Below are 27,788 nucleotides of genomic sequence, written 5' to 3' on the forward strand. Positions count from 1 at the left end.
ATGTATAATGTATCGCTAAGTAATAGTAAGTAGTGAATATTTTTGGAATAGATATATAAGGATAATTGCAGACGGAAACATCAGCCAAACAAAGCCTGAAAAATGATGTTTAAATCCAATCAGGACACTTTCTATTCTTCACGGCTGAAGAGGTGGAACATCAGAAACAAGTCGGTTTTGTATATATTTTGAAAAGAACACACATATTAGCACACAGGTTTTCAATTTTTTATTACACAGCATAAAAACATATTTGGAAAATCTATTCAGCAAATTCGTTATAATATGAAGTTGCAGTGCAGTCATAGTGGCCTTTAATACCGCCTCGCCTTGGCTCCCCCTCCCATTCCCCCCTTCCCCCTTCCCCTCCCCCTCTCATCCTCCCTTCCCCTCCCCCTCCCATTCCCCCCCCCCCCTTCCCCTCCCCCATAAGGAGACCACCCATAAGAAATCATTGAAAATATACAGCCAACTGCTTTGAACAGATGTTCCAATTAAACATAATCTAAAACTAATGGAGGTGCCATCTGTCATGCAGGACACAATGCATTTAAAAATGTAGTGGTGGGCTGTGCCAGATTCCATTCAAGCTATTCCACTTTTTAATTTTGATAAAGCATCCTCACTGCACTCTGCTGTCGCTTAGCAGCTTGTAAGCTGCACTTACAGAACAATAAAGTTGTTCAGCTGCTGTGAGTCGGGTGTTTGTACGTCTGGGCCCTATGTATTGGAATGCCGATCCCTGGAAGTTTTCCTAAATATGAAGACAATTTAAATTTGACGTTGAATCAATGCAGGAACATTAGTTTCCGATACTCCATAAAATGTTCACGAACAAAGCCTTTTGGAACTGAACAGTGATTTCGCTTCAAACAGGCAAAGTCTCAGCGAGAAACTGTCAGTGAAATTACTGAGGGATTTAAAACACTTGGCATCTCTCGCTAACACACACACACACACACGTATAGATTAATGGGAGGTTGGATGAATTGCGAAGAATAGGTACAGATTCCTGAGTATTTGGTGATTTGGACAGAATGTACATGCCGGGTTTGGCTGAAAGGAAAACTGTGAATAAGGAAAAACTTGAGTCAAATCAGCAATTCTGGAAACGCACAATAGCTTGATCAACTTCTGAGGTGAAGCAGTTCAATTTTCAGCTCAAGCCCTTCACCAGATCTCTGACTTCTGATGAAAGCTTACACCCAAAGCACCAACTGATCTTTCTCTCAGATGCTGATCTAGAAACATAGAAAATGGGGGGGTGGTTACGGGTAATGTTCCCTCTAACCTTTTTTTGGGTCACGTGGGCCATTCAAACATGCGGATTTTTTCTATTTAAAAGCCAGCTCACGGGCTGCGCGGGACCTGCAGAGCTCTGCCCGGCTGCACAGCTTAAAGGGAATGTTGGTAATGGGGTTGCATCACACCCAGATCGGCTGCTAGCCTCAGCTGATGTTCGTACCTTGCATGTAGCAGATAGCCTGGATACATTGCAGACATAGACACGCCATCTGCAGGCGCAGCCCGTGAGCTGGCTTTTAAATAGAAAAAATAACCACCCCCCAACAGCTTGGCAGCACTCACCATTTAGACTCACACATAAATAGATAGTGTAGGTGGCCAGCACCCAAGGAACCGTAGCCCCGACAGGACTCCGCGCCTTAAGGAAGTTTAATGAAAGCATTAACAACAACGCTACCAAAGGAAATGAAATCCCTGTCTGTTAACATGAGCAATACGCATTAGCCTTTGATGAATTCCTAAGTTGTAGATTAATCTTTTCCCCTCTTGCCTCTGATTATTAATTTTCCACCTGGAGCAGTGATTATATGGGTGAAATACTTGCTCCTAAACAGAAACTATGATTGTGTGGAATCGGAGGTTGAAACTGGAGGGTCTAGAACTAGCAGCCATATTATGGACTAAAATTGGCCAGCCTTGTGCCTGTTTTTTCCGGCAATATTTCGCCTTTTTGATGATAAAAGGTGTTCACCTAAATTGGCCAAAGTTGTGCATCGGCAGTTTTGAAATACCGCTGAAAAGCAGATCGCCGTCGTGCAACACCAAAAAAACCGATATCGCTTTAAATTGCCGTTCGGCGCAACCGTATTCTGCGCGGAAAAAACCCGTCCAAGAAAAGCTGCGGTGTAGCCCCAGAAACGGCAGTACGTATGGAGCCCTGCAAAAAAGGTAAGTTAAAGTTTTTATTTTTACATTTTTTTGCAGCGATTACTTAGTTAAAGGTCTTGTAAAATGTTTTGTGATTTTTTTATTTTTATTTGTGTGTTTTCCCCCCTCCCAGGGCCTGCCTTTTTAGCGGTAATCGGCCTCGGACTAAAGTTAGCGAGGGCCGCGGTTTCCACCACGAATCCTCGTGCAACGCCGATTTTTACCATCGGGCGCATTTTGTTGCCAATTTTACCTCTTTGAAAAATAGCGGTATTTGTAACCGTATTTCTGCCGAAAAATGCCGAAAAAATACCTCTATCGCCAAAAAAACAATTTCTAGCACATCGTCACAGGATAAGGGGTCGGCCATTTTAAGACTGAAATGAGGAGGCATTCCTTCACTCAGAGCGTTGTGAATCTTTGGAATTCTCTGCCCCAGAGGGCTGTGGATGCTCAGTCGTTGAGTATATTCAAGACCGAGATAGATAGATCTTTGGACTCTAAGGGAATCAAGGGATATGGAGATCGGGCGGGAAAGTGGAGTTGAGGTCGAAGATCAGCCGTGATCTTGTTGAGTGGCAGAACAGGCTCGAGGGGCCGTATGGCCTACTCCTGCTCCTAGTTCTTATGTTCATCACAAATATCTGCCATTGGAGAAGCGGGGGTTAAATTTGATGAAAAATAATCTAAGCATTCTGATGTCAAATTATGTAGGTTACAAATCGGTGCTAGTTTGTTGGGACTGATAATTGAATCGTGCCTTGAGGCAATATAAAACAGTAACAAGAATGATCCAGCAACAGAAATGTAAAATTTCCCAGAGCACAGCAGAGCAGCAAAGTAACCACACAGAACGAACTTAAACTTGTCTGTGCACAGATCAATCCAAAACTTTAACATACAAGCCACGCGCACTTATCCTGGGAAACACCCAAATAAATAGCTATTATTGCACATTATTAAATACTTTCTACAGTCTTTCATATCGAGAATACTAGCTTAGTAATCCAAAGACAGAAAAAAGCTTGAAAAATCCGTGGGTCTAAATTCATATACATTTATTGCCCTGTGCAACGCCCAAAATGCCGGGATTCTCGCTAATATTTATATTGTTTTGAAATTTATGAGGTATGTTAAAATTCAGTTTCTGGGATCTGGAGGCATAGCATGTACAGATTGCAGCACCAACACACTGTGTCATTGAGTGACAGGCTGCAGGCTCACAATTGCAATTCCCCACAGGTTCAGCTCTAAGTACCAGCCTGACTGTCACGTGGTGGCAGTAAGTGCAGGCCATGTGCTTCCTAACCGGAAGGGAGGGCAAATCAGTGACAATTGCCTTGACAATTGACAATCGGTGCAGGCTCGAAGGGCCGAATGGCCTACTCCTGCACCTATTTTCTATGTTTTTTTTTGCCTTGAGGCTACCTGTTCACACCTCATACACAGGAACCTTGTGATAGGCCTGAAAGCTGTGTGATATGTGCCCTCTCAACAACAACAACTTGTATTTATATAGCACCTTTCACGTAGTGACAAAACATTTGACACCGAGCCACATAAGGAGAAATTAGGTAGATGCTTGGTCAAAGAGGTAGGTTTTAAGCAGCTTCTTAAAGGAGGAAAGAGAGGTAGAGACGCAGAGAGGTTTAGGCTTGGAATTCCAGAGCTTAGGGCCCAGGCAACAGAAGGCACGGCCACCAATGGTTGAGCGATTATAATCAGGGATGCTCAAGAGGGCAGAATTAGAGGAGCACAGATATCTTGGGAGGTTGTGGAGTTGGAGGAGATTACAGAGATAGGGAGGGGCGAGGCTATGGAGGGATTTGAAAACAAGGTTGAGAATTTTGAAATCGAAGGGTTGCTTAACCGGGAGCCAATATAGATCAGTGATCACAGGGGTGATGGGTGAACGGGACTTGTTGCGAGTTAAGACACGGGCAGCCAAGTTTTGGATGACCTCAAGTTTACGTAGGGTAGAAGGTGGGAGGCCAGCCAGGAATGCGTTGGAATAGTCGAGTCTAGAGGTAACAATGGCATGGATGAGGGTTTCAGCAGCGGATGAGCTGAGGTAAGGGCGGAGACGGGTGATGTTGCGGAGGTGGAAATCGGCGGTCTTATTATGCTGCGGATATGTGGCCAGAAGCTCATTTCAGCTGAGTAATGTTGCACGGCAAACTCGCCTAAAAAGGGACATTGGAAAGAAAATACATTAATAGATCAAAATGCATCTTCCAGCACTCACAGCTGTGAATGTTTGGCTGGCACTGAAGACAACATACCTCAGGCCTCTGGCGACCCGAGATAAATTACAGATCATATCTCCCTAAAAATAAAAATTAATAATCTCAAGTAAGACTCTGGTACCTTCACAGAAGAGTCTTGTTTAATCGCCTTTAATCCCTTTTTTGAGCCTCCCCGTGATAGACTGTTGCCTTAACCAGAGGGCACAGAAAAGCAACAACACTAGATCGCAGCCTGTTGCTAGGCCTCTGCTCGCGACTTGGCAGCGAGGAAGTGCGCAACAAGCGTGCCTCGGGGTAATTCATCCTCCCAAAGTTTCTCCCTTCCCGTCGGGAAACGCTTGCCCCTCCTCTCTGCTGCGTTGCCGGTGATTCAAAGCACAATCTGCTCGCGTGTCAATGTACCGCCAGCCGTGATGGCAAACCTCGCGAGCGCCAAAGTATGAAGACAATTGACGTCAGGGCCCTCGAGAATCAGAGGCACTGCTCCCAACGCCTCCAGTGCTGGGATGTTCACTTCAGTGCCGTGGTTGAAGTTCTGACATCCATTTCAAAGAATCGTTCAAATGAGTACCATCGCATTAGAGTCTGTTTAAAAATAAATTGAGAGCTCTGTCGTCTAAAGTGACAAACTGTCAACTCGTTGGTAACGGCCTACTGATGCTCCTCTTCTGCTGGTCCTCTGACAGCAGCACTTCACTCCCGAGACTCTGGAAAATAAGTACAGCTAAGGTGTGAGATGCAACTTTTGTGAAAGGGTGCAGCGTTTATTGGGGGTTAAATCTCAGTTCCAACCTCTCCTATGCAACATGCAACATTACAGACCAGAGGGTTAAAAGTCTCTGAGCATTAATAACCGTAAGCATCCAACTTTTCAAAATGTCAGCTGTGGCTCAGTGGGTGGCACTCTCGCCTACTGAGTCAGAGGATTTGTGGGTTCAAGTTCCACTCCAGACACAAAAATCTAGGCTGACACTCCAGTGCAGTGCTGAGGGAGTGCTGCACTGTCGGAGGTGCCATCTTTCGATGATAGGTTAAACCGAGGCCCCGTCTGCTCTCTAAAGGTGGAAGTAAAAGATCGCATGGCGCTATTTCAAAGAAGAGCAGGGGAGATATCCTCAGTGTCTTGGCCAATATTTATCCCTCAATCAACATAAAAACAGATTATCTAGTCATTATCACATTAGTGTTTGTGGGAGCTTGCTGCGTGCAAGTTGCCTGCCGCGTTTCCTACATTACAACAGTGACTGCACTTAAAATCCTTCATTAGCTGTAAAACACTGAGATATTTAGGGGTTGTGAAAGGTGCTATATGAATGTAAATCTTACTTTATTTAAGGTTTTTTTTAAAACCAATTTTTCCCCCTTCTCTCCCGAAGATGGAGATTCATGTTGAGGCACCTCGCACAACGACCCATTCATTGGCGTGAGCAGAGATAGGGAGTGTCAGCGGGCCACTTCTTCACAGAAGACACCACAGCCAAGCTCGATCTTGTTCTCACCCAACAGCCACACAATGGACTTTCCAGCAGGGCTCACTAGATACTGCCCTGGAGAAAGAACCCTATCTGAACCTTGCCCTCTCAAGCCCAGAAGCATTGAGATTCATTGCAACGACCCCCCACTGCTGTATCAGCGAACTCAACACGGACCAACAACCAACACTGGGACCTTCTGTTCTGCACAGTTTAGTACAACACTAGGCAATATCCAGTAGATCATTGAGAGAGCCCACAGTTTTCATTGGTGTAAAAAGGTGTTAAGTTACTCACAAACAAGTGCCCCTGTAATGTTTTAGTTTCATGCAGAACTTTAAGACACAGTTCACAGTAAGAATAGTTCAAACAAATGTAATTGTATCAGTGGCAATATTTTGTTATCAAGCAAACGAGCACTGGAGAGATAAGCCCATGAGCTCAGATTCAGCCTCCAGTTAATGCCTTTCAGAAGCGGTGCTGCAAATTCTCATCAGCGATATGACAAACATCTGCCTTCAATATGGCGGAAGAACTCACAAAGGACAGTTTGCAACCTCCCAGTGACCTTGATGTAACAAACATTCAGGTCCAACTCCATGCACTAAGCTTACTCACCAACTACCATTCCATCCAGATCCTTGTATGAAAGGCTGTAGCAAAGAGACATGCTAGTCATGAAGCCAACTTCCTCTCAATGGTGTTTAGCAGCTGGTCAGAGTAGAAAAGTGCCTTCCCTCCTTCCAACTGTTTCCCCTTTGCCACAAATGTACCTTGCAACTCAGTTCTTTACCTCACACTTGGGCTGCAGGAAGCTCTTCTGTTCTATGCTTAAGCGCTACGAATCATGAAGGAGAACACTTCAATACGCCCTACAATTGGACTTGCCCGTCACTGAAGAAAAATGAGAAAGAAAGGCTCTGGCAACTCGGTCCTAAAGAACTGTGTCCACAACTGAAGTTGAGACTGTCCCGATACCAATACAAATCAACATTGTGGACATGGTGTAATGGGATCAGCATTGATCCATCTGTGGCTTTCTGCAGAAGGCAATATCTATCCTGCAGTCCGCTACATGGAGAACACAGCGTAATGGGATTGGAACATTTTACCCCAGCTTCGGTCCCTCTGTGGAGGAGCAAATGTAATGGAATTATAGAGCTTTATTGGAGATAGTGAAAGAAATAAAAAGACTTGCATTTATATAGCACCTTTCACGATCACCGGACGTCCCAAAGTGCTTTACAGCCAATGAAGTACAGTCACTGTTGTATTGTGGGAAACGCGGCAGCCAATTTGCGCACAAGCAAGCTCCCACAAACAGCATTGTGATAATGACCAGATAATCGTTTTTTGTTATGTTGATTGAGGGATAGATATTGGCCAGGACACCAGGAATAGCTCCCCTGCTCTTCTTCAAAATAGTGCCATGAGATCTTATACGTCCACCTCAGAGAGCAGATGGGACCTCGGATTAACTTCCCATCCGAAAGACGGCACCTCCGACAGTGCAGCACTCCCTCAGCACTGCACTAGAGTGTAAGCCTAGATCTTTGTGCTCAAGTCTCTGGAGTGGACCCACAACCTTCTGACTCAGACAAGAATGCTACCCACTGAGCCACGGCTGAAAGTGTGTTGCAACCCGGACTATAGCCTGGTGAACCAGGACCGAATATCATGGAATTATACAACTTTAACCCAGATTGCCACCTCCTGTACGGGTAATACAGTGTAATAGGAATATACAGATTTACCCAAGTGCAGACCCACTGTATGGGGCCACAGTATAAAGAGATGATATAGCAGCAATCCAGCCATTTGTATTGTGTGTGGGGGGGAGCGAGATGGAATGGAATTACACAGCTCTGATCCAGCCTGCAGCCACCCTTGTTTCCATTGCATCGATCTCGTGCATCCACGAGTAAACCTGCTGTGATATTCTACGGCCAGGGGCCAAGAAAACTTGGGTCTTCCCACCCACCACTCTTAGCAAACTATTTTTGGCTTGCAGCCGGTTTCGTAAGATCCATGCATTGGGAACCAGTATGTCTATAATGGGCATTAGCGCAATATAAAAGCAGTTTTAACGGGATAGTAAAACTGTACCTCCGACTCAACCCCTGCATGGGAGACAGAGTGTAATTCTTTTAATATGCGTTCACAGAATGTGGGCATCGCTGGCAAGGCCAGCATTGATTGCCCATCCCTAATTGCCATTGAGAAAGTGCAGTCCGTGTGGTGAAAATGCTCCCTCAGTGCTGATAGGGAGAGAGTTCCAGGATTTTGACCCAGCGACGATTAAGGAACAACGATATATTTCCAAGTCAGGATGGTGTGTGACTTGGGGGGGAAATTTGTGGGTGGTGGTGCTCCCACACACCTGCTGCCCTCATCCTTCTAGGTGATAGAGGTCGCGGGTTGGGGAGGTGCTGCCAAAGAAGCCTTGGCGAGTTGCAGCAGTGCATCTTGTAGATGGTGCACACTGCAGCCACGGTGTGCTGGTGGTGGAGGGAATGAATGTTTAAGGTGGTGGATGGGGTACCAATCAAGAGGGCTGCTTTGTCCTGGATGGTGCCGAACATCTTGATGTAATTAAAATAGCTGTACCCTATACTGTGTCCCCATATAGTGGGTCTGCACTTGGGTAAATCTGTATATTCCTATTACACTGTATCACCCGTACAGGAGGCGGCAATCTGGGTTAAAGTTGTATAACCCCATATTCGGTCCTGATTCACCAGGCTATAGACTGGGTTGCAACACACTTTCAGCTGTGGCTCATTGGGAAGCACACTCGCCTCTGAGTCAGAAGGTTGTGGGTTCAAGTCCCACTCCAGAGACTTGAGCACAAAGAGCTGACACTCCAGTCCAGTGCAGTGCTGAGGGAGCGCTGCACTGTCGGAGGTGCCGACTTTTGGATGAGATGTTAATCCGAGGCCCTGTCTGCTCTCTGAGTGTAGTGGGATACAAGCCTGTAGCCTCATGCATCAAGACTGAATGTAATGGGATATTGCAGCCTGAAGGCCCCTGTATGGGGAGGATGTAAGGGGAGGATACATGCTAGTGAGTGAACCAGAATGCCCTGCCTTCACAGCAGGAGATGGATCCCTGCAGCAAGTCGGCATTCTGTAGAAGGCAATTGTACCAGTGAATGCATTAATAAGCCATGCTTGTTATCGAAGCACATATTCACAAAACGTAACCAGTAATTATGATCCCACGCCATTAAAATAGAAACTTCATGTAGAATTGTTATTACTTTTTTTAACCTTGGCCGTTTTTTGTTTAAATTGAAGAATAGATTTACCTTCGAGCAGAGAACTGTCTGTCAATCTCTTCCAGTGATTGCCCCTTCGTCTCAGGAAGGTAAAGACATATAAAAGCAACTGAGGCAAATCCCACCAGCCCATAAAATAGGAATGTCCCAGAGAGTCCAATAGCATCTGAACAAAGAACGAGATAAATGCAAGTGAAAAAAAAACATTTTCCAGGAGTAGAGCCTCAGTATTTTTCAATATTAATATTGGCCTCCGCCCATACACTCTCCCTCCGGGTAACTTACCAGCAGTAACGGCTTTCCTCCAGCGTCACTCCATTACCACACTAAACAAAACATTTAACACCTCACCAGCCACTGATGTTTTTTACACACACACACACAGGGCAACTCTTGTCTTTAACAGGTTGGGACTCCAGCCACGTTGATTCTCTGCCATCAGTGGATACTTTTCATATTTCTATTTGTAACTAAGAACCATCCAGCCTATATTTGCCTCCCACGGCCAATAGGCCTTGCTTCTCTGTCTACCAGCAGTATTTGAGGAATTGAAGCCTTTGAGTAATGCCAGCAAGAAATATACCGTATATACTCGCGTATCATGCGACTTTTGAAGACCTAAATTGTAACCTAAATTTGGGGGGTCGCATGATACACGAGATACAAAATTTGCGGGTGTGAAGTGCTGGCCAAGATTAGGCTGTTAGGCTGTTAAGCAGACCGTATCCACGCTGAATCTCGGCAGGTATCTCCTGGGCTGGATTGCAGCCTCTATTGTCACTTGTACTGTATCGGAGGGGATGAGAGAGAGTCGCGGAGGTCGGGGGGGAGAGAGAGTCGCGGAGGTCGGGGGGGGGGGGGAGGAAAGAGACCGGACCGGATCCGACCTGACCCCCGCTCTCCCTATCCCGGCGACCCGACCTCCGCTCCCCCAACTCCCCCCCCCCCACCCGGCAACCCGACCTTCGCTTCCCCCCGGTGACCCAACCCGACCTCCTCTTCACCCCCCCCACCCCCCCGGCGACCCGACCTCCGCCACCCACAACTTCCTCTGAAGTTTGCTGCATTATTAGAGGCTCCATCTATCTCAGCCCATGCTTCTTTTACCCGCAAACACAGTAGAGGCTGTGGCTGAACGATGCTAGTCAAGCCAGCTGGAACGATTGCTGTATCGGTGTTCGATTCGCGAACAGCTTTCACAGCAGAATCCACTCGATGTTTCATGTTAAGGTCTGTATTCGATCTCAAAAAAGTGACTCGCATGATACATGAGATATTTGGTAAAATCATGTTTTGGGGCCGAAAATTTAGGGGTCGCATGATACGCGAGATCGCAGGATACGCGAGTATATACGGTAATTATTCTTGTAGATCTTACAAGAATGGGCGGAACTTGCAACTTCAGTGGGGCAATATACAGGCGGCAGCGGATTGGCCGACTGTTACACACCCCGCTCAATTTTCCTTTCCCTTGATTTCAATCGTCAATCCGCTGCCAAAGTTGAAAGTTCCGTGCATTGACTTGCACTTGTCTGACATTACTCACATAAAAGAACGGCCCGGAATTTGCGGTTATAACAAGAGCGAACTCTGTAAAAGTGACAGAATGTGTGCAGTTAAACGCGGAAATCCAGGAGTTGCTGTCAGTGACACAATGCTTCTCCACAGGCTGCACTGTTGCAGTCCTCGCAGATGGGAATCACTGAATTGACGCGCACATCTATTTTTTATGCTCAAATCTTGCTGTAAAAACCCTTTAAGAAGTTACGCCTTGTGGAACGTGGTGTAACTGGGTTTTTAATGGCATACTATATCATAACTACCACTGAACAACCTCTCTGGTTCTGAAAAACAAATTTCTCAATTATAAAATATATATAGATTTTTTAAATAATAAATTTTCTCTAAAGTTATGATATTTCAGCTTCTACCTCAATCGTATGTGTATGTCCCAATCTTTATTTTGCTCTGTAAAATGATTAAAAAGTGAAGGATAATCAGTGCTTTTTACTTCCTGGTTTGCTGTCCGCGAGACCTCTTCAGTGTGATTGGCTGCTTAGCCTGCTTGATGGCATTGCTGTTGTTGGAGATCATCTATAGGTGGCGCCAGAATGAAATTAACGTCTGGGAGGTTGAAATCCATACCACCTAGATCACTATATCTTTGTGGGCAGTTTTCTCGACTACAAAATCCGAGCCAAGGTCTGAAAGTGCATTACAAGGGCAGAGGTGGACGCTGACCAGGAATTTAAGGAAGGGCGGGAGGGGGGGGGGGGTGGCGATTGATGGTACTGATGAAGAGATAGGATTTTGGGAGACTTTTGAAGACAGACAGAGAGGGTGCAATGCAAAGTGGTCCTTGAAGAGAGCAGAGGTGTAATGGCTGAAGGACTGGGGCTTGGAGCAAAGGCAGTGGGGGATGGGCAGTTAGGTCTCTCACCACCACAACTGGGAAACAACAGCAGTGGAGTCTGTGACCAATCTTTGCTGCTGGTGAAGACGGACTTCAGCCAAATGGCAAATGCTGCCCCCACACTACCACCACTTTATTATAGCAGAGACCTGGACTATATATTAAATCTTACTGATTGGCTAAAATGTATTTTTAGCAATCTCTGACAATTCTTTCCAAGGGTTTTTCTTTTAAATACAAACATTTCCAAAAAGCTTGCAGTTTAACAGATCACTGAAATGTTTGTGAATTGAACCATAAGTAAAACTCACCAGCGGTGCTTCCAATGCAATCACATCCTTGTACATCTTAAATATGGCTCAGTGCGTCGCCCAGTGGGGGACTGAGCTGTTCCATACCAGGAAGGTTCCCGATTTGATCCCCAGCCTGAGTTAGTTAGTCTCAGCCAGGGCAGCAACTGGGGTGCTCCGATTGGACGCGGTCCCCTCGGACTAGGGAGGAGGACGTCATCCAGATTCCCAGCTCCTCATCACTATCCAGTTACTCCTGCTGGACGAGCATGTGAGGGTCTCAGGCGAGGACACGGTCAGAGTCGGTCATTGTTCCCACCAAGGTTGACTAGCCTGTTGGCACCACGTTCATGCACAGAGCATGTCCATTTGGTTGTGATAATAGAGGACTGCATGAGACCATACCCCAGCAAGAGTCTGTAACTTCAACAAAAAAAATAAAGAGAGAAAACTGGGAAAATAAGGACTGCATTTGAGCTGAAGTTGGATAAAGGCTCTTGCATATTACATCAGGTCTACAGCACAGATGTCGGCCATTCGGCCATTGGCGGGGGGTGTGTCGAGTGTTTCAGTGTAAGGGGTGACGCAGGTGTGTGGGGCGGACTGGTTGGGTCGGGTGCACTTTACCTGTCTGCCATTGTTCATTGTTCATAGGTTTATATGTAACCTTCAGGACTGCTGACCGAGGGCCGTGCAGCTCTTTGTCGGCCGGCGCAGACACAATGGGCCGAAATGGCCTCCTTCTGCGCTGTAGATTTCTATGTTTCTAATTGATCTATGCCAGTGTGTTGTGTCATAAAAACTGCATGAATGTCAAGAAAGTACAATTTTAAAAGCACCTCGCTCATGCCTTATGTTAGAATATCTGCTGTGTGCTCTCACTATACGCTCTTCGAAAAAGAATGGGGACGATTCCCAGGGTCCAACGCTCCTCCCTCAACCAGACTGACTGCTTATTCATTTCTGCTGTCTGTGGGACTTTGCTGATGCAAAATGCCACTGTATTTGCCGAGTTAGCAACAGTCACTGCACTCCAAAAGAAGTAATTCACTCTGTGTAAGATTCTTTTGAGACATTTTGACATGATAAAGGCCCAATACAAACACAAGCAGTCTTCTCTTACTTACCAATTACGTCCAGAAAGGTGACAGTGATAATTACATTCGCTGCCCAGTTGAAGCTACTCGAGAATGCAAAGGCTCGTCCTCTTATTCCAGCAGGGAATATCTCGCTCAGAACCAACCAAGTCACTGGAAAATTAGAGCAATTTGTGTCAGGTATGTGGCACTGTTGCAGCACAGTATCAGCTGTGGCCCAGTGGGTAGCACATTCGCCTCTGAGTCAGAAGGTTGAGTGTTCACAGGCCCACTCCAGAGACTTAAGCACAAAAATCTACGCTGACACTCTGATGCAGTGCTGAGGGAGCACTGCACTGTCGGAATTGCCGTCTTTTGGATGAGACGTTAAACTAAGTTCCCGTCTGCCCTCAGGTGCATGTAAAAGATCCCCTGGCACTAATTCGAAGAAGAGCAGGGGGAGTTATCCCTGGTGTCCCGGCCAATATTTATCCCTCAATCAATCTGATCATTATCACATTGCTGTTTGCGGGAGCTTGCTGTGCGCAAATTGGCTGCAGTGTTTTCCACATTACAACCGTGATTACACTTCAAAAAGTACTTCATTGGTTGTAAAAGTGTTTTGGTGAGGTTGTGAATGGCGCTATAGAAATGCAAGTCTATACATGATATTGTAACCTTGTGTAGCAATGAGGGAACTGAGAATCGCCAAATACAGACCTGATGCATTTGTGTTTTTTTTGTGGTCTCAAATGGCATTGAATTGGACAATGCAAAGCCGTTTGTATTTCTGAGAAGCTTCCAGATTTATTTCTACTGAATGCGAGCTTTGGGAGTTGTGACTATACGGAGATTACCAACCTATTGTCTACCAAATGGAGGCCAGGGACTCCCCCAGTGCGACCCCCGCCTCTATTCATTTCCACTCCTCTTTCCCATGCACAAGAGCCACGCCAACACCAGGCCACAGGTGGCAGTGGCAGTGCAGTGACCTTTCTAAAATGGACTTGCTATCTTTTGTTTTGTAATACTTGCTCATTCTCAATTTCCTATCCATGAGGCACCTTCCAAAACTGGAGAAGGCCGCAACCACAATTAATGAACCAAAGTCTGAGGATTGCTGATCTATGATGTCCGGTCAAAACCCAAAGAGCTTCATCATAGAGGGAGGAAACGAACAAGGTTTTGATCAAATTAAACTGTTATTTTAGTTTCTGTTAATAGATATTTCAACAATGCCTGGTAGTCACGGCAGTAAAGAGTCCTCAGTCTCAACTATTCCTACAATTCAGCAGCGATATTGTTCGACTGCAATTTATCCCTTTTAAACATTTTCAGTATAGTAAGAGATCCTACTACAGGTGGAACCTCCCTTATCCCCAAACCTCGGGACCTGGCCTGTTCCGGATAAGGGATTTTTCCGGACGAGAGGTGGTCACGTTAAATTGGATGGTACAGGTGCTGAGCAAGGGGATATCGGGGCTGGCTGGCTTGGGGCTGGGAGTGCGGCAGAGAAATCATGGGGGGGGGGGGGTGGCGGGACGAGGGGGGAGTGGTGGAGGGGCAGTGGATCACGGGGTCAGGCCAGCGAGGAAGGACTTCAGTTTATTCATGTCGGAGTTCAGCGCATGCGCCACCCGGTGGCCAGCAATGCTTCTGGATAAGGGAGGTTCAACCTGTATATGTGTGTGTTATAGCCAACCCCCTCCCTGCTCAGTCAACAAACTATACATACTGTAACTTAGCAACACTGGTTTATGACTATAGAATGGTAGCAATAGTAATGTACTTACTTGGACCAAACCCAATTGAATAAGCACTGACAAAGGCCATCATACTAAGCAGTGTAATCCAATTTGAAGCCAAATGTTTGGAGGTTTGAGTAGAGCTTACTGGCGTTTTTGTCTGGTGACTCCTTGTTTTCTTTGAACGGAAACCTTCATCTGAAGTGTGTGTGTTAGTTAAAGAGTCCATCTGCTCACCGACCAAACTGTTATTCATTCCCTCATCAAATGGTTTACCCTGGACAGATGAGGGCAAAGTACGACTCATGTTGAGTAAACTTTCATTGGTAAATGTTAGATTTGATTTCCAAAGAATTGGCTTGGAGAAGGTTCGACTAGAATTGAACATGCGATGCGATCCATTAACCTGGGCTTTGGCTCTGCAGGTCTGGTGGGATTCCACTGTAACACTCTGGCTCGAGAAAGCAATCACAGTGACTGACACGGACATTACAACACAGCCGCCGATTAGCAGCGTTCGCCTTCCAACTTTATCAGTGCATACCGTGGCTACCACAGTGCTAATGACTTTCACGATTCCCAGTCCGACTGAAGCCAGTACTGCCGAAGCATTGCTCTCAAATCCCACCGACCTAAAAATGGTCGAGGCGTAGTACAGCACATTGGGTTGTCCAGTGAGCTGCTGGGACAGCACAAGTCCCAGTGCCACCAGCAATCTGGCCCTCATGTTGTCTTTGGACCGAAACAAATCAAGAAAACTGTACTGTCGGTCGCTCGCTCGAGTGGAGTTAACATCCTCCGGGTCAGGAGTGTCGTGGTCTCCATTTTGTAACTGCAGCAGAACTTTCTGGGAATCGTCACCTTGCCCTTTGACCCTCTGGATGCTCGCGGGAAGGAAGAGAACGCTGATGCCCTGGACAGCCGCTGGGCCGATGGCCAAACCAAACATGTACTTCCATCCGTTTCTTACGTCCGACCAAACGTAATTCAACGCGTAGGCGCTCAAGATGCCGACTGTGATCCCAACTTCATAAAGAGACACCAGCATGCCTCTCTGATGGGGGCTGACCATTTCCGAGACGTATATGCAACAGGCCGTGGAGGAAATGGACATGGCGAACCCAACAGTTATTCGGCCACTCACGAGCAGTGTGAATGAGGAGGACAGCAGGAGGATGCCGCTTCCGACACACATCAATACCGCGCTCAGAAGGATGGAGTTCTTTCGCCCGTGGTAATCAACGACTATCCCTCCCACCAGCGAGGCGAGGAAGGCCCCGATCAGAAGGGCGCTGACCAGTATTTCTTGCTGCAAGCAGCTGAGGCTGAAGACCTCTTGAAGCTGCAGTAAAGCACCGGAGATGATTCCCAATTCGTACCCGAAAATCAGGCCGCCGAGAAGGGCAACCGTCGACGACACCAACAGGACATGCGGAAGCCGGCCTGAAATGCAAAACAAATATTTATTAAAAAATCCAATCAGCTCTCACCCAAAGCAGTAAACGGGCAGCCACTGAAAACTATCGGCCCGGAATTTCCGGTCGGCGGTGGGGGGGGGGGGGACAAACCGGCAGCGTTCACCGTCAATCCGCCTTGGAAACCAACCGCAACATCGCCATTTGCCACACGCGGAGATCCTGAAGTCCATTCATAGCTGCGATATCGGCTACACCACGCCAGCCGCCCGCCTCCTCCCCGGCAATCACTGCAATCATCCCAATTCAGGGAAACGGACGGAAACTTCAGCTCTTCCGCAGTAATTACTCTGTTAAATTCCCCAGGAAAAGTTAGACCCAAATAGATTCGGTGTAATTGGGGTTTTAACAGCGTATTGACTGCTAAGCAAGGGTTAAGGGCCTGGAAAACTAATTTTAATTTTGTACCATGTCAAATTTATCCATTTTAATAAAAATTAAAAAAAATTTTTTAACTTTTTAAAAAATTTATATTATTTTTAACGTTGATCCATCTTTATTTCAGGTTTATCTTTCCCCGTGTGAGAGCCCCAATCTTTGTTTTGCTCTCTCTCACATTTTTTAAAAGTTAAAATTTCAAGCGCTTACTCACTTCCTTGTTTGCTGTCTGTGAGAATTCTGCATTTTGATTGGTTGCTTAAACAGCTTGTTGACGTGACAGCAGCTCGCACTCTGGGATTCCCACTACAGCCCGTTGATTTGAATTGAACGTGGGAAAACCTAAACATCTCGACACAGAGGTCTTGAGATCCTCGTGCGAAGCTTACTTCGGGGCCAGTGGCAACAACTTCACTTCACCGTTGGCCGCAAGTGCCGGTTCAATAGAACTGGGTCACCATGGTCCTTTAAACCATGCCGAGGACCTTAAGAAAGGTTACTTCATCATCATAAACAGTCCCTCGAAATCGAGGAAGATTTGCTTGCACTCTAAAAGTGAGTTGTCAGGTGACTGAACAGTCCAATACAGGAGTTACAGTCTCTGTCACAGCTGAGACAGACAGTGGTTGAAGGAAAGGGTGGGTGGGGAGTCTGGTTTGCCGCACGCTCCTTCTGCTGCCTGTGCTTGCTTTCTGCATGCTGTCGGTGAAGAGACTCGAGGTGCTCAGCGCCCTCCCGGATGCTCTTCCTCCACTTAGGGCGGCCTTTGGCCAGGGACTCCCAGCCATTTTATCAAGGAGGCTTTGAATCGTTTCTTCTGCCCATCTGGGGCTCGCTTGCTGTGTAGGAGTTCCGAGTAGAGCGCTTGCTTTGGGAGTCTTGTGTCGGGCATGCGAACAATGTGGCCAGCCCAACGGAGCTGGTCGAGCGTGGTCAGTGCTTCGATGCTGGGAATGTTGGCCTGATCGAGGACACTGACGTTGGTGCGTCTGTCTACCCAGGGGTTACTTAAAGTACTATTGGATAACATATCAACATTTTTGCAACTGTGACCAGAGTGAGGGAAGCGACTGGGCAGACATTTAAAGATCACATGGATGAACTACAACAATTGTACATCCCTGTCTGGCGTAAAAATAAAACGGGGAAGGTGGCTCAACCGTGGCTAACAAAGGAAATTAGGGTTAGTGTTAAATCCAAGGAAGAGGCATATAAATTGGCCAGAAAAAGCAGTGAACCTGAGGACTGGGAGAAATTTAGAATTCAGCAGAGGAGGACAAAGGGTTTAATTAGGAGGGGGAAGATAGAGTATGAGAGTAAGCTTGCAGGGAATATAAAAACTGACTGCAAAAGCTTCTATAGATATGAAGAGAAAAAGATTAGTGAAGACTAATGTAGGTCTCTTGCAGTCAGAATTAGGTGAATTCATAATGGGGAACAAAGAAAAGGCAGACCAACTGAACAAATACTTTGGTTCTATCTTCACTAAGGAAGACACGAATAACCTCCCGAAAATACTAGGGGACCGAGGCTCTAGCGAGAAGGAGGAACTGAGGGAAATCCCTATTAGTCAGGAAATGGTGTTAGGGAAATTGATGGGATTGAAGGCCGATAAATCCCCGGGGCCTGATAGTCTGCATCCCAGAGTACTTAAGGAAGTGGCCCTAGAAATAGTAGATGCATTGGTGATCATTTTCCAACATTCCATGGACTCTAGATCAGTTCCTATGGACTGGAGGGAAGCTAATGTAACCCCACTTTTTAAAAAAGGAGGGAGAGAAAGCGGGTAATTATAGACCGGTTAGCCTGACATTAGTAGTGGGGAAAATGCTTGAAACAATTATTAAATATATAATAGCAGCACATTTGGAAAGCAGTGACAGGATCGGTCCAAGTCAGCATGGATTTATGAAAGGGAAATCATGCTTGACGAATCTTCCAGAATTTTTTGAGGATGTAACTAGTAGAGTGGATAAGGGAGAACCAGTGGATGTGGTGTATTTGGACTTTCAAAAGGCTTTTGACAAGGTCCCACACAAGAGATTGGTATGCAAAATTAAGGCACATGGGATTGGGGGTAATATATTGATGTGGATAGAACAGACAGGAAGCAAAGAGTGGGAATAAACGGGTCCTTTTCAGAATGGCAGGCAGTGACTAGTGGGATACCGCAAGGTTCAGTGCTGGGACCCCAGCTATTTACAATATACATTAATGATTTAGACAAAGGAATTGAATGTAATATCTCCAAGTTTGCAGATGACATTAAGCTGGGTGGCAGTGTGAGCTGTGAGGAGGATGCTAAGAGGCTGCAGGGTGACATGGACAGGTTACATAAGAACAGTAGAACATAAGAATTAGGAACAGGTGTAGGCCATCTAGCCCCTCGAGCCTGCTCCGCCACTCAACAAGATCATGGCTGATCTGGCCGTGGACTCAGCTCCACTTACCCGCCCGTTCCCCATAACCCTTAATTCCCTTATTGGTTAAAAATCTATCTATCTGTGATTTGAATACATTCATTCAATGAGCTAACCTCAACTGCTTCCTTGGGCAGAGAATTCCACAGATTCACAACCCTCTGGGAGAAGAAATTACTTCTCAACTTGGTTTTAAATTGGCTCCCCCGTATTTTGACGCTGTACCCCCTAGTTCTAGTCTCCCCGACCAGTGGAAACAACCTCTCTGCCTCTATCTTGTCTATCCCTTTCATTATTTTAAATGTTTCTATAAGATCACCCCTCATCCTTCTGAACTCCAACAAGTAAAGACCCAGTCTACCCAATCTATCATCATAAGGTAACCCCCTCATCTCCGGAATCAGCCTCGTGAATCGTCTCTGTACCCCCTCCAAAGCTAGTATATCCTTCCTTAAGTAAGGTGACCAAAACTGCACGCAATACTCCAGGTGCGGCCTCACCAATACCCTATACAGTTGCAGCAGGACCTCCCTGCTTTTGTACTCCATCCCATTCGCCTTCCTGATTACCTGCTGCACCTGCAAACTAACTTTTTGGGATTCATGCACAAGGACCCCCAGGTCCCTCTGCACCGCAGCATGTTGTAATTTCTCCCCATTCAAATAATATTCCCTTTTACTGTTTTTTTTTAGGTTAGGTGAGTGGGCAAATGCATGGCAGATGCAGTATAATGTGGATAAGTGTGAGGTTATCCACTTTGGTGGCAAAAACAGGAAGGCAGATTATCATCTGAATGGTGACAGATTAGTAAAAGTGGAGGTGCAACGAGACCTGGGTGTCATGGTACATCAGTCATTGAAAGTAGGCATGCAGGTACAGCATGCAGTAAAGAAAGCAAATGGCATGTTGGCCTTCATAGCGAGAGGATTTGAATATAGGAGCAGGGAGGTCTTGCTGCAGTTGTACAGGGCCTTGGTGAGACCACACCTTGAGTATTGTGTGCAATTTTGGTCTCTTAATCTGAGGAAGGACATTCATGCTATTGAGGGAGTGCAGCGAAGGTTCACCAGACTGATTCCCAGGATGGCAGGACTGACATATGAAGAAAGATTGGATCAACTAGGCTTATATTCACTGGAATTTAGAAGAATGAGAGGGGATCTCATCGAAACATGTAAAATTCTGACGGGATTGGACAGGTTAGATGCAGGAAGAATGTTCCCGATGTTGGGGAAGTCCAGAACCAGGGATCACAGTCTAAGGATAAGGGGTAAGCCATCTAGGACCGAGATGAGGAGAAACTTTTTCACCCAGAGAATTGTGAACCTATGGAATTCTCTACCACAGTAAGTAGTTGAGTCCAGTTCGTTGGATATATTCAAAAGGGAGTTAGATGTGGCCCTTACGGCTAAAGGGACCAGGGGGTATGGAGAGAAGGCAGGAGTGGGGTACTGAAGTTGCATGATCAGCCATGATCATATTGAATGGTGGTGCAGGCTCAAAGGGCCGAATGGCCTACTCCTGCACCTATTTTTCTATGTTTCTATCACTCATATTCAGAGGTAATTCATGGACTGAGCAATACGTGACGTCATGAATATCAGAGGGCCAAAGACAAGGGAGCTTGAGAGAAAAGTGCTGCAGAAACAAGGAAGTGATTAGCGAGTAACACTGTGCAATCTCACACACACACACAACTTCCAACAAGATGGGAAAACTAAGCCACATACTTGCAGAGGTTTCTCATGGTGTTCACGGAACACAACCCTTTTCATTAAAGTTTCGGGTCAAAGCGAGGTGCCTCAGAGCACAGTTCAGGTCATGTTGGGTTTAAAGGCTGAAATCACTGATCTCTAGTGATTCTGGATTCTTCTCATACTTCAGTTCACTGGAACCAAGAGCTCCCCCCTCCCCCGGTAAAACTACTAAAAACACTGAATCGCATCTGGAGATGAATGTGACTCAAGTCATAAACTGGTGAACCTAAACTGCAAGCAATATCACGTAGGAAAATAGAATCTAAAATCCCAACTTGTCTAAATGTTTGTCTGTAATCATTGATGTCAATGCAGCAAACATTAACTTCAATCGTAGAATCATAGAATAATACAGCACAGAAAGTAGCCATTCAGCCCATCGAGTCTCTTTCAAAGAGCAATCCAGACAGTCCCCCTTCCCCGCTCTTTCCCCATGTCCCCGCACTTTTTTTCTCCTTCAAGTATTTATCCAATCCCCGTTTGAATCTGCTTCCACCACCTATCAGGCTGTGCATTCCAAATCCTAACCACTTGTTGCTAAAAACAAAATTCCTCACATCGCTTCGAGTCCTTTTGCCAATTACCTTAAGTCTGTACCTTCTGGTTATTGGCCCTTCAGCCATTGGAAACAGTTTGGCCAAGAAATTGGCCTCCTTGGCACCTCCTGTTATCGCCTCTGGGGGGGCGATAATGGGGCGCACTTAGCAACCGGGCGAGAAGATTGACTCCCGCCATATTGGGCGGGAGGTTTGCGGCGGCGATACGGCGTTACGCCTCGATCGTCTTCGCCCAGGGACCGTGACGTCATCGCCGTGTGCATCGCCCCGGACCCGAACTTGGGTTCCGCCCCCTACAGCATCGCCGGGCGAAAACACTGAACAGCTGCAGGCGGCATTGATCGGGAGGCCGGGCGCTTCGGGGAGCGGGGGCGAGCAGGACGATGCTTAAAGGCGAAGTGACCGAGGTAAGTAACAAAAAACGTGAATCTTCTGTTTGATTTGTTTTTTTCCCCCCGCGATCGATCAGCCCGGCACTCTGCTGCGGTGCATCGGGCTGATTAGGCCGGATGGTGGCTGCTCTTCATTTGCAGAGCCTGCAGCGATGGGCCTTCCCTTTAAGGGAGGGAAGGAACCTTCCAACGCGGCAGTGCTACACGGCCCATTGGGCAGCGATGCTCGCCTACCGCCCCGCCTGCTGCCTCTTGCGCTCCAGACAGGAAGTGGAACGCTTGATTTAATGATCCACTTCCTGCCTGGGGTGCAAACGCTGAATTTGTTTTTAAAGTTTGGAAACATTTCCACCGGGCCCTAATTTTTCAAATTGCTTCCGAATTTCTCCCCTTTTCTCTTTATAAACCCTTCCCGATCAAAACTCCTCTTTGCCTTCTCGTCTCTAAGGAAAACAACCCCAGCTTCTCCACAAAACTGAACTCCCTCATCCCTGGAACCATTCTAGTCAATCTCTTCTGCACCCTCTCCAATGCCTTCACATCCTTCCTAAAGTGAGGTGCCCAGAATTGGACACAAAACTCCAGCTGGGGCCGAACTAGTGTTTTATATCGGTTTAGCATAACTTCCTGGCTTTTGTATTCTATGCTTCTATTTATAAAGACCAGGATCCCATGTGCACTACTTTGAGGGTTTTTCCCGGTACTAGTGTCCACGGAGATAAAAAAGGAACAACTGGCAAAAAGTACCAGCAACGCTATCTGCCCTGTGGAGAAATAATTTATTAGCATTAAGTATTTATTTACCATTGACTGATAACTGGTGCTTAATAATGCAAAGGATCGATTCTTGAACCTAAATGCCAAATTGCCATTACTTTCCACTGGGTCCTGTAAATGTTCCCCGAGCGCTTGAGGTCAAGTTACAGTATCACTGAGGCAGGTAACCATACGAGTAAGCATTACAAGTGCACTACAGGCTGTCCTACAACACTTCAGGAAGTCGCAGAAGGAACAAAAGGCTTCAGAAAACACTCATCCCCACAATGCCGACTATCCCCCCGACCAATGTATGCAAGCCAAAACAGAACAGCTCCCTCTCCTTAACAGACCAAAGGCTGAGGTGTGCCAAGGAGGTGCTTCCTGACCTGTGCCACCTCCTGAACAATAATGGGCCGGATTTGCGGCTTTCGAGGTTTTATGACGAAAATGAAAATTACCGTAGCGATACGTGACAATTACCGTTTTCGCTGCGCTACCGTTTTTAGGCCGTACTTTCGGCCTTTGGGGTCTGTGCCAGTAAGGGAGGCGTTCCATGATTATTCGCGGCACAAAACGCGAGTTTCGGCAACTTTAGTCCGGGGTCGTTTGCGCTACGAGAGAGGCCTTGGGAGGGGGGGAAAAAATTCCCCAAAACATTCCAAAAACATTACCAAGGCCCTTAACTAACTAATCGTTGCAAAATAAATTAATAAATAAAAACTTTAACTTCCCTTTTTGGCGGGTTTTTCGACTTACCGCTGCTGGCAGGGCTGCACCGACAAGTTTGATCTGTCGCCGTTCTGGGCCTGGCGTACGGGTCAGGAGAGCGCCGAAACTCGGACGGTGACACAATCCGCAGCGTTACACGTCCGGCACAGCTCTCCCAGGCGGTATGTCCCATCGACACCGCAAACAGGTAACCGAGGATCCCGCCCGGGCTTTGCGACTGGGTTTCTCCGTGGAAGGTCAAAACGTGGCAAAAAACCCAACCCCAAACCCATCGAAAATCCGACCCAATAGGGGCAGTCTTCAGTTCAACCCCATAGCATGCGAGGTAGCAACAGGTTTCTAGCTCAAATTGCTCACATCTTTGCCACAGGAGACACAAACCAAAAGCAATTTCATTTCTTTAAAGTGCAGAGGGAATGCAACCACTGATTCAGGATTCTGCACGATGACACTCGCTCCCCCAGGAGCACCACGATTCTAAACCAAGCCAACATTGCCAAGTTTTTCCGAGACCAGACGGTTGCTAGGCGATTATGGATTACGCTTTGCTGCAGTGACTCATGGGGCTCCTGTACCACCCGCACATCGGGGCTGAAGTGTGTGCCTAGGCTGAGTCATTGATCAGTCAGCCCTGTACCAAGCTCAGGCCCGGCACCAGGTGGCTGGGCTGCTCAGCTGCTTCTGCCCACCTCCGAGAAGTTGGCCACAACAGTGAGAAGCTGCTGCATAACACTGATAGAGATATCGGCATTCAGTTCATTGCTGACAAGGGGAAAGAAGAAAGACTTGGATTTATATAGCGCCTTTCACGACCACCGGATGTCGCAAAGCGGAGCGTAGTCACTGTTGTAATGTGGGAATCGCGGCAGCCAATTTGCGCACAGCAAGCTCCCACAAACAGCAATGTGATAATGACCAGATAATCTGTTTTTTTGTTATGTTGATCGAGGGATAAATATTGGCCAGGACACCGGAGATAACTCCCCTGTTCTTCTTCGAAATAATGCCATGGGATCTTTTCCATCCAGAACCTCGGTTTAACATCTCATCTGAAAGACGACACCTCCGACAGTGCAGCGCTCCCTCAGCGCTGCACTGGAGTGTCAGCCTAGATTTATTTGTGCTCAAGTCCCTGGAGTAGGACTTGAACAACCTTCTAACTCAGAGGTGGAAGTCCGACCCACTGAGCCACAGCTGGCACTGGGAGCAATACAGATCAGCTGGGGAAGACAGATGATTGACAGCAATTGGTTATCTCCTCTTGCTGCACTGGGATAATTTTATTGCATTGGCTGCAGCGATGTCTGCTCTATCTGCCAGCCCATGGTTACCTGCATATTAACAAGTGTGTCCGTTGATAGGCTTTTCTATTTATAGCACACCTACCAACAGCAGTACGATTTAATTGGTGACAACAATTAGTGCCAAAATCTAATTGCTGTGCAGATCCCAATATGTGTCACGAGCATTTCTGTGACTTTAACATAGTGTGAACAGATATATTGATGTGCGAAGGTGTGTGCATGATGTACTGGAATTGGGCTCCACTTATTAAACAGGGGAGAGGAATTTATTGCACGCGTGTGAACTGTATCACGACCTCCTGGTGCTGCTATCTTTCAAACCTGTGGGCCCTAATGTTGCTCCAAATGTTGTAGTTCCTGGGGTGCATCATGACTGTGAAGAGACTCCTACCTACTTCTGTAAAATCGTATTTGTGGGGTACGGTTGCATAGTGGTTATGTTACTGGACTAATAATCCAGATGCCAAGACTAATAATCCAGAGACGTGAGTTCAAATCCCACCAGGGCTGCTGGGGAATTTAAATTCAGTTAATTAAATAAATCTGGACTACAAAACTGGTGCATGAAACTACCAGATTGTCATTAAAAACCCATCGGTTCACATGGCTCCAGTTGGGGTGGAGTGTACAATGTTTTAGTATAAGGGGTGTCTCAGTTATGTGGGGCGGACTGGTTGGGCTGGGTGCTCTTTACCTTTCTGTCATTGTTCATAGGTTTATATGTAACCTTCAGGGCTACTGACCGAGGGCCGTGCGGCTCTTTGTCGGCCGGCGCGGACACAATGGGCCGAAATGGCCTCCTTCTGCGCTGTAAATTTCTATATTTCTATGTTCACTGATGTCCTTTCGGGAAGGAAATCTGCTGTCCTTACCCGGTCTGGCCTCCTATGTGACTCCAGACCCACAGCAATATGGTTGACTCTGAAAAGACTGAGCAAGCCACTCAGTTGTAGAAGGTGTCTCACCACTGTCTTCTGAAGGGCAATAAACGCTGGCCTTGCGGGCGACGCCCACATCCAATGAATTAAAAAAAATAAGGCCCTCAATCTCAGTAATCATGAGGTGCCGATGCCAGTAACAGGAGTTCCTTGAGATGCCATCACCCCTACATCTAAGATGTGCTTCATTGTCACTTTCAAGAGGCTGCAGGTTGGCAGAAAACTGCCAGCCAAGCGTGGTTACCGTCTCACCTGACGTTGCAGGAGAGCGTGTATTCACGCAGTGAGCTGGCAGCAAAGGATGACAGACCCATGTGAGTTGTTGTGGTCTTTGTAGCTGGGTTTCCCATGGCCAGGTGTGGAGCACCTATCGAGGTTTCTGGTCTCGCTTTGGGAGGCCGGTCACAGACATTGGCACTTTGCCACTCTTCTGATCTCGGGCAGAGAAGCCGTCCTCTTTATCCATGGCATTGCGACTGCACGGGAAGGTGGGCAGGGCACAGGCTGTTTGGGAACAGCCAGACATTGGTACACTGCACTCCCAAAGAGACGTCTTGGTTAACCCTTGCCACTGGAACAAGACCTCGCTCTGTCAAGCCCGTGTGATAGCTGGTGTACAATGGCCACCACACGTTAAAAAAAATCTATCCACAGGCATCTTCCACCCTTCAACATGTAGTTCGGGACCTGGGATATTAGGTCCTTCATTGAAACACCTGTGAACTCATCCCTTTTCGGCATGGAAGCAAGTCATCCTCGTTTCGAGGGACTGCCTATGATGATGATAGAGACGTACCACACACATAGGGGCCCTTAACCCTTTTTTAAAAATTCATTCACGGGATGTGGGCATCACTGGCAAGGCCAGCATTTATTGCCCATCCCTAATTGCCCTTGAGAAGATGGTGGTGAGCCGCCTTCTTGAGCCGCTGCAGTCCGTGTGGTGAAGGAACTCCCACAGTGCTGTTAGGGAGGGAGTTTTTGACCCAGCGACAATGAAGGAACGACCAATATATTTCCAAATCAGGATGGTGTGTGACTTGGAGGGGAATGTGGAGGTGATGGTGTTCCCATGCGCCTGCTGCCCTTGTCCTTCTAGGTGCTAGAGGTCGTGGGTTTGGGAGGTGCAGCCGAAGAAGCCTTGGTGAGTTGCTGCAGTGCATCTTATAGATGGTACACACTGCAGCCACGGTGCGCCGGTGGTGGAGGGAGTGAATGTTGAAGGTGGTGGATGGGGTGCCGATCAAGCGGGCTGCTTTGTCCTAGATGTCCCTCAAGCAACATCGCTAAAACAGATTATCTGCTCATTATCACATTGCTGTTTGTGGGAGCTTGCTGTGCACAACTAACTTCCCCGTTTCCTGCATTACTACAGTGACTACACTTCAAAAGTTCTTCAATGGCTGTAAAGCGCTTAGGAATGTCATGAAAGGCACTATATAAATGCAAGTATTTATTTCTTTCTTTTATTGAACAGATCATACCTATTGCTCCCAGCGCAAAATACGTGGGATTTCCCACAGAAGAATATCAGCTCTCGTAAACCCCCAAAATAACAACACAAGCACTCTTGAGAATCAAAAGCAGAAACATGTCTGTTCACCCTTATTTGATAAAGTTCCTAACAGAATAAACTCTGGTGATAGACACACACTGCACGGTGAAACTTGACACATTTAACACGGTGAAAGAGGTTCAACTCCTCCACTCACCCATCTCTCCACCACAGCAAGGCCACATCATTCTTGAAAATATATCAACAGTCATCCAGCCTTCGGTCTTTCTCTGGAGAGAACAAAAGATCAGCAATCACAACATCGTTAACACTTGGAACCAGTGAGAAATTTCCCAATGCCGATCGGCCGTAAAGAGATTCTTTACCAAGTTGCATTACCTTGACTTATCGCTCTCAACCTTCAGCTGCTCCATGGTGGTGGCAAATGAAGGCAAGAGAAAATGGAGATTAGTTAGTGACGTGTTAGGAACCACTAGAAACCTCTTGAGGAACATCAAAGAGATTTGTAGCCAAGGCAACTAGTGGATTAATTAAACCCCACAGGGAACAAAAAATAAAGGCACGGCAAATTATTAAAATAGGCAAACACACAGATTGTGGTATGCACTGATCTCATTATTGGCAGCCTGGTCTGTGCGTATCGCAAGGTCGCAATGTCCATCCTCCCCTACTTTTGTGAGATAGCGAGGTTACAGTTTCCATAGAAACCCACGAGACTAAATAAGTTGGCACGCCGATTCAAACACCGATTCAGTGTAACGATTGATTTATTTGGTCATTTAATTTTGATGAGAAAATCCCCGAGTAATGATTAGATTACCTGTGATTACCGGAGATCATTCCCAGTGAATGGTGAAGTGGCTGTAAACAGG

The 27,788-nt window shown here is 46.6% G+C and overlaps 1 protein-coding gene across 2 annotated transcripts; it reads right to left on the reverse strand.

Annotated features, from left to right (window-relative positions):
- Window positions 1-3,255: 3,255 nt before the first annotated feature.
- On the reverse strand, window positions 3,256-27,788 carry slc2a10 (solute carrier family 2 member 10). 2 transcript variants are annotated; one of them, XM_070895112.1, is made up of 7 exons: window positions 27,737-27,788; window positions 27,295-27,320; window positions 27,113-27,185; window positions 14,740-16,134; window positions 12,998-13,120; window positions 9,198-9,333; window positions 3,256-5,125 (listed from the first exon to the last, which is right to left on the reverse strand). In XM_070895112.1, the coding sequence occupies exons 3-7, from the start codon at window positions 27,165-27,167 to the stop codon at window positions 5,035-5,037; spliced, it is 1,800 nt and encodes a 599-aa protein (XP_070751213.1). In that variant the 5' UTR covers window positions 27,168-27,185; window positions 27,295-27,320; window positions 27,737-27,788; the 3' UTR covers window positions 3,256-5,034. The 2 variants fall into 2 exon arrangements, with proteins under 2 accessions (XP_070751213.1, XP_070751214.1); XM_070895113.1 differs by lacking the exon at window positions 27,295-27,320 and having other exon boundaries at window positions 27,737-27,772.

The sequence above is a fragment of the Pristiophorus japonicus genome, chromosome 12 (genome assembly GCF_044704955.1).
Source record: "Pristiophorus japonicus isolate sPriJap1 chromosome 12, sPriJap1.hap1, whole genome shotgun sequence".
Lineage (NCBI taxonomy): Eukaryota > Metazoa > Chordata > Chondrichthyes > Pristiophoridae > Pristiophorus > Pristiophorus japonicus.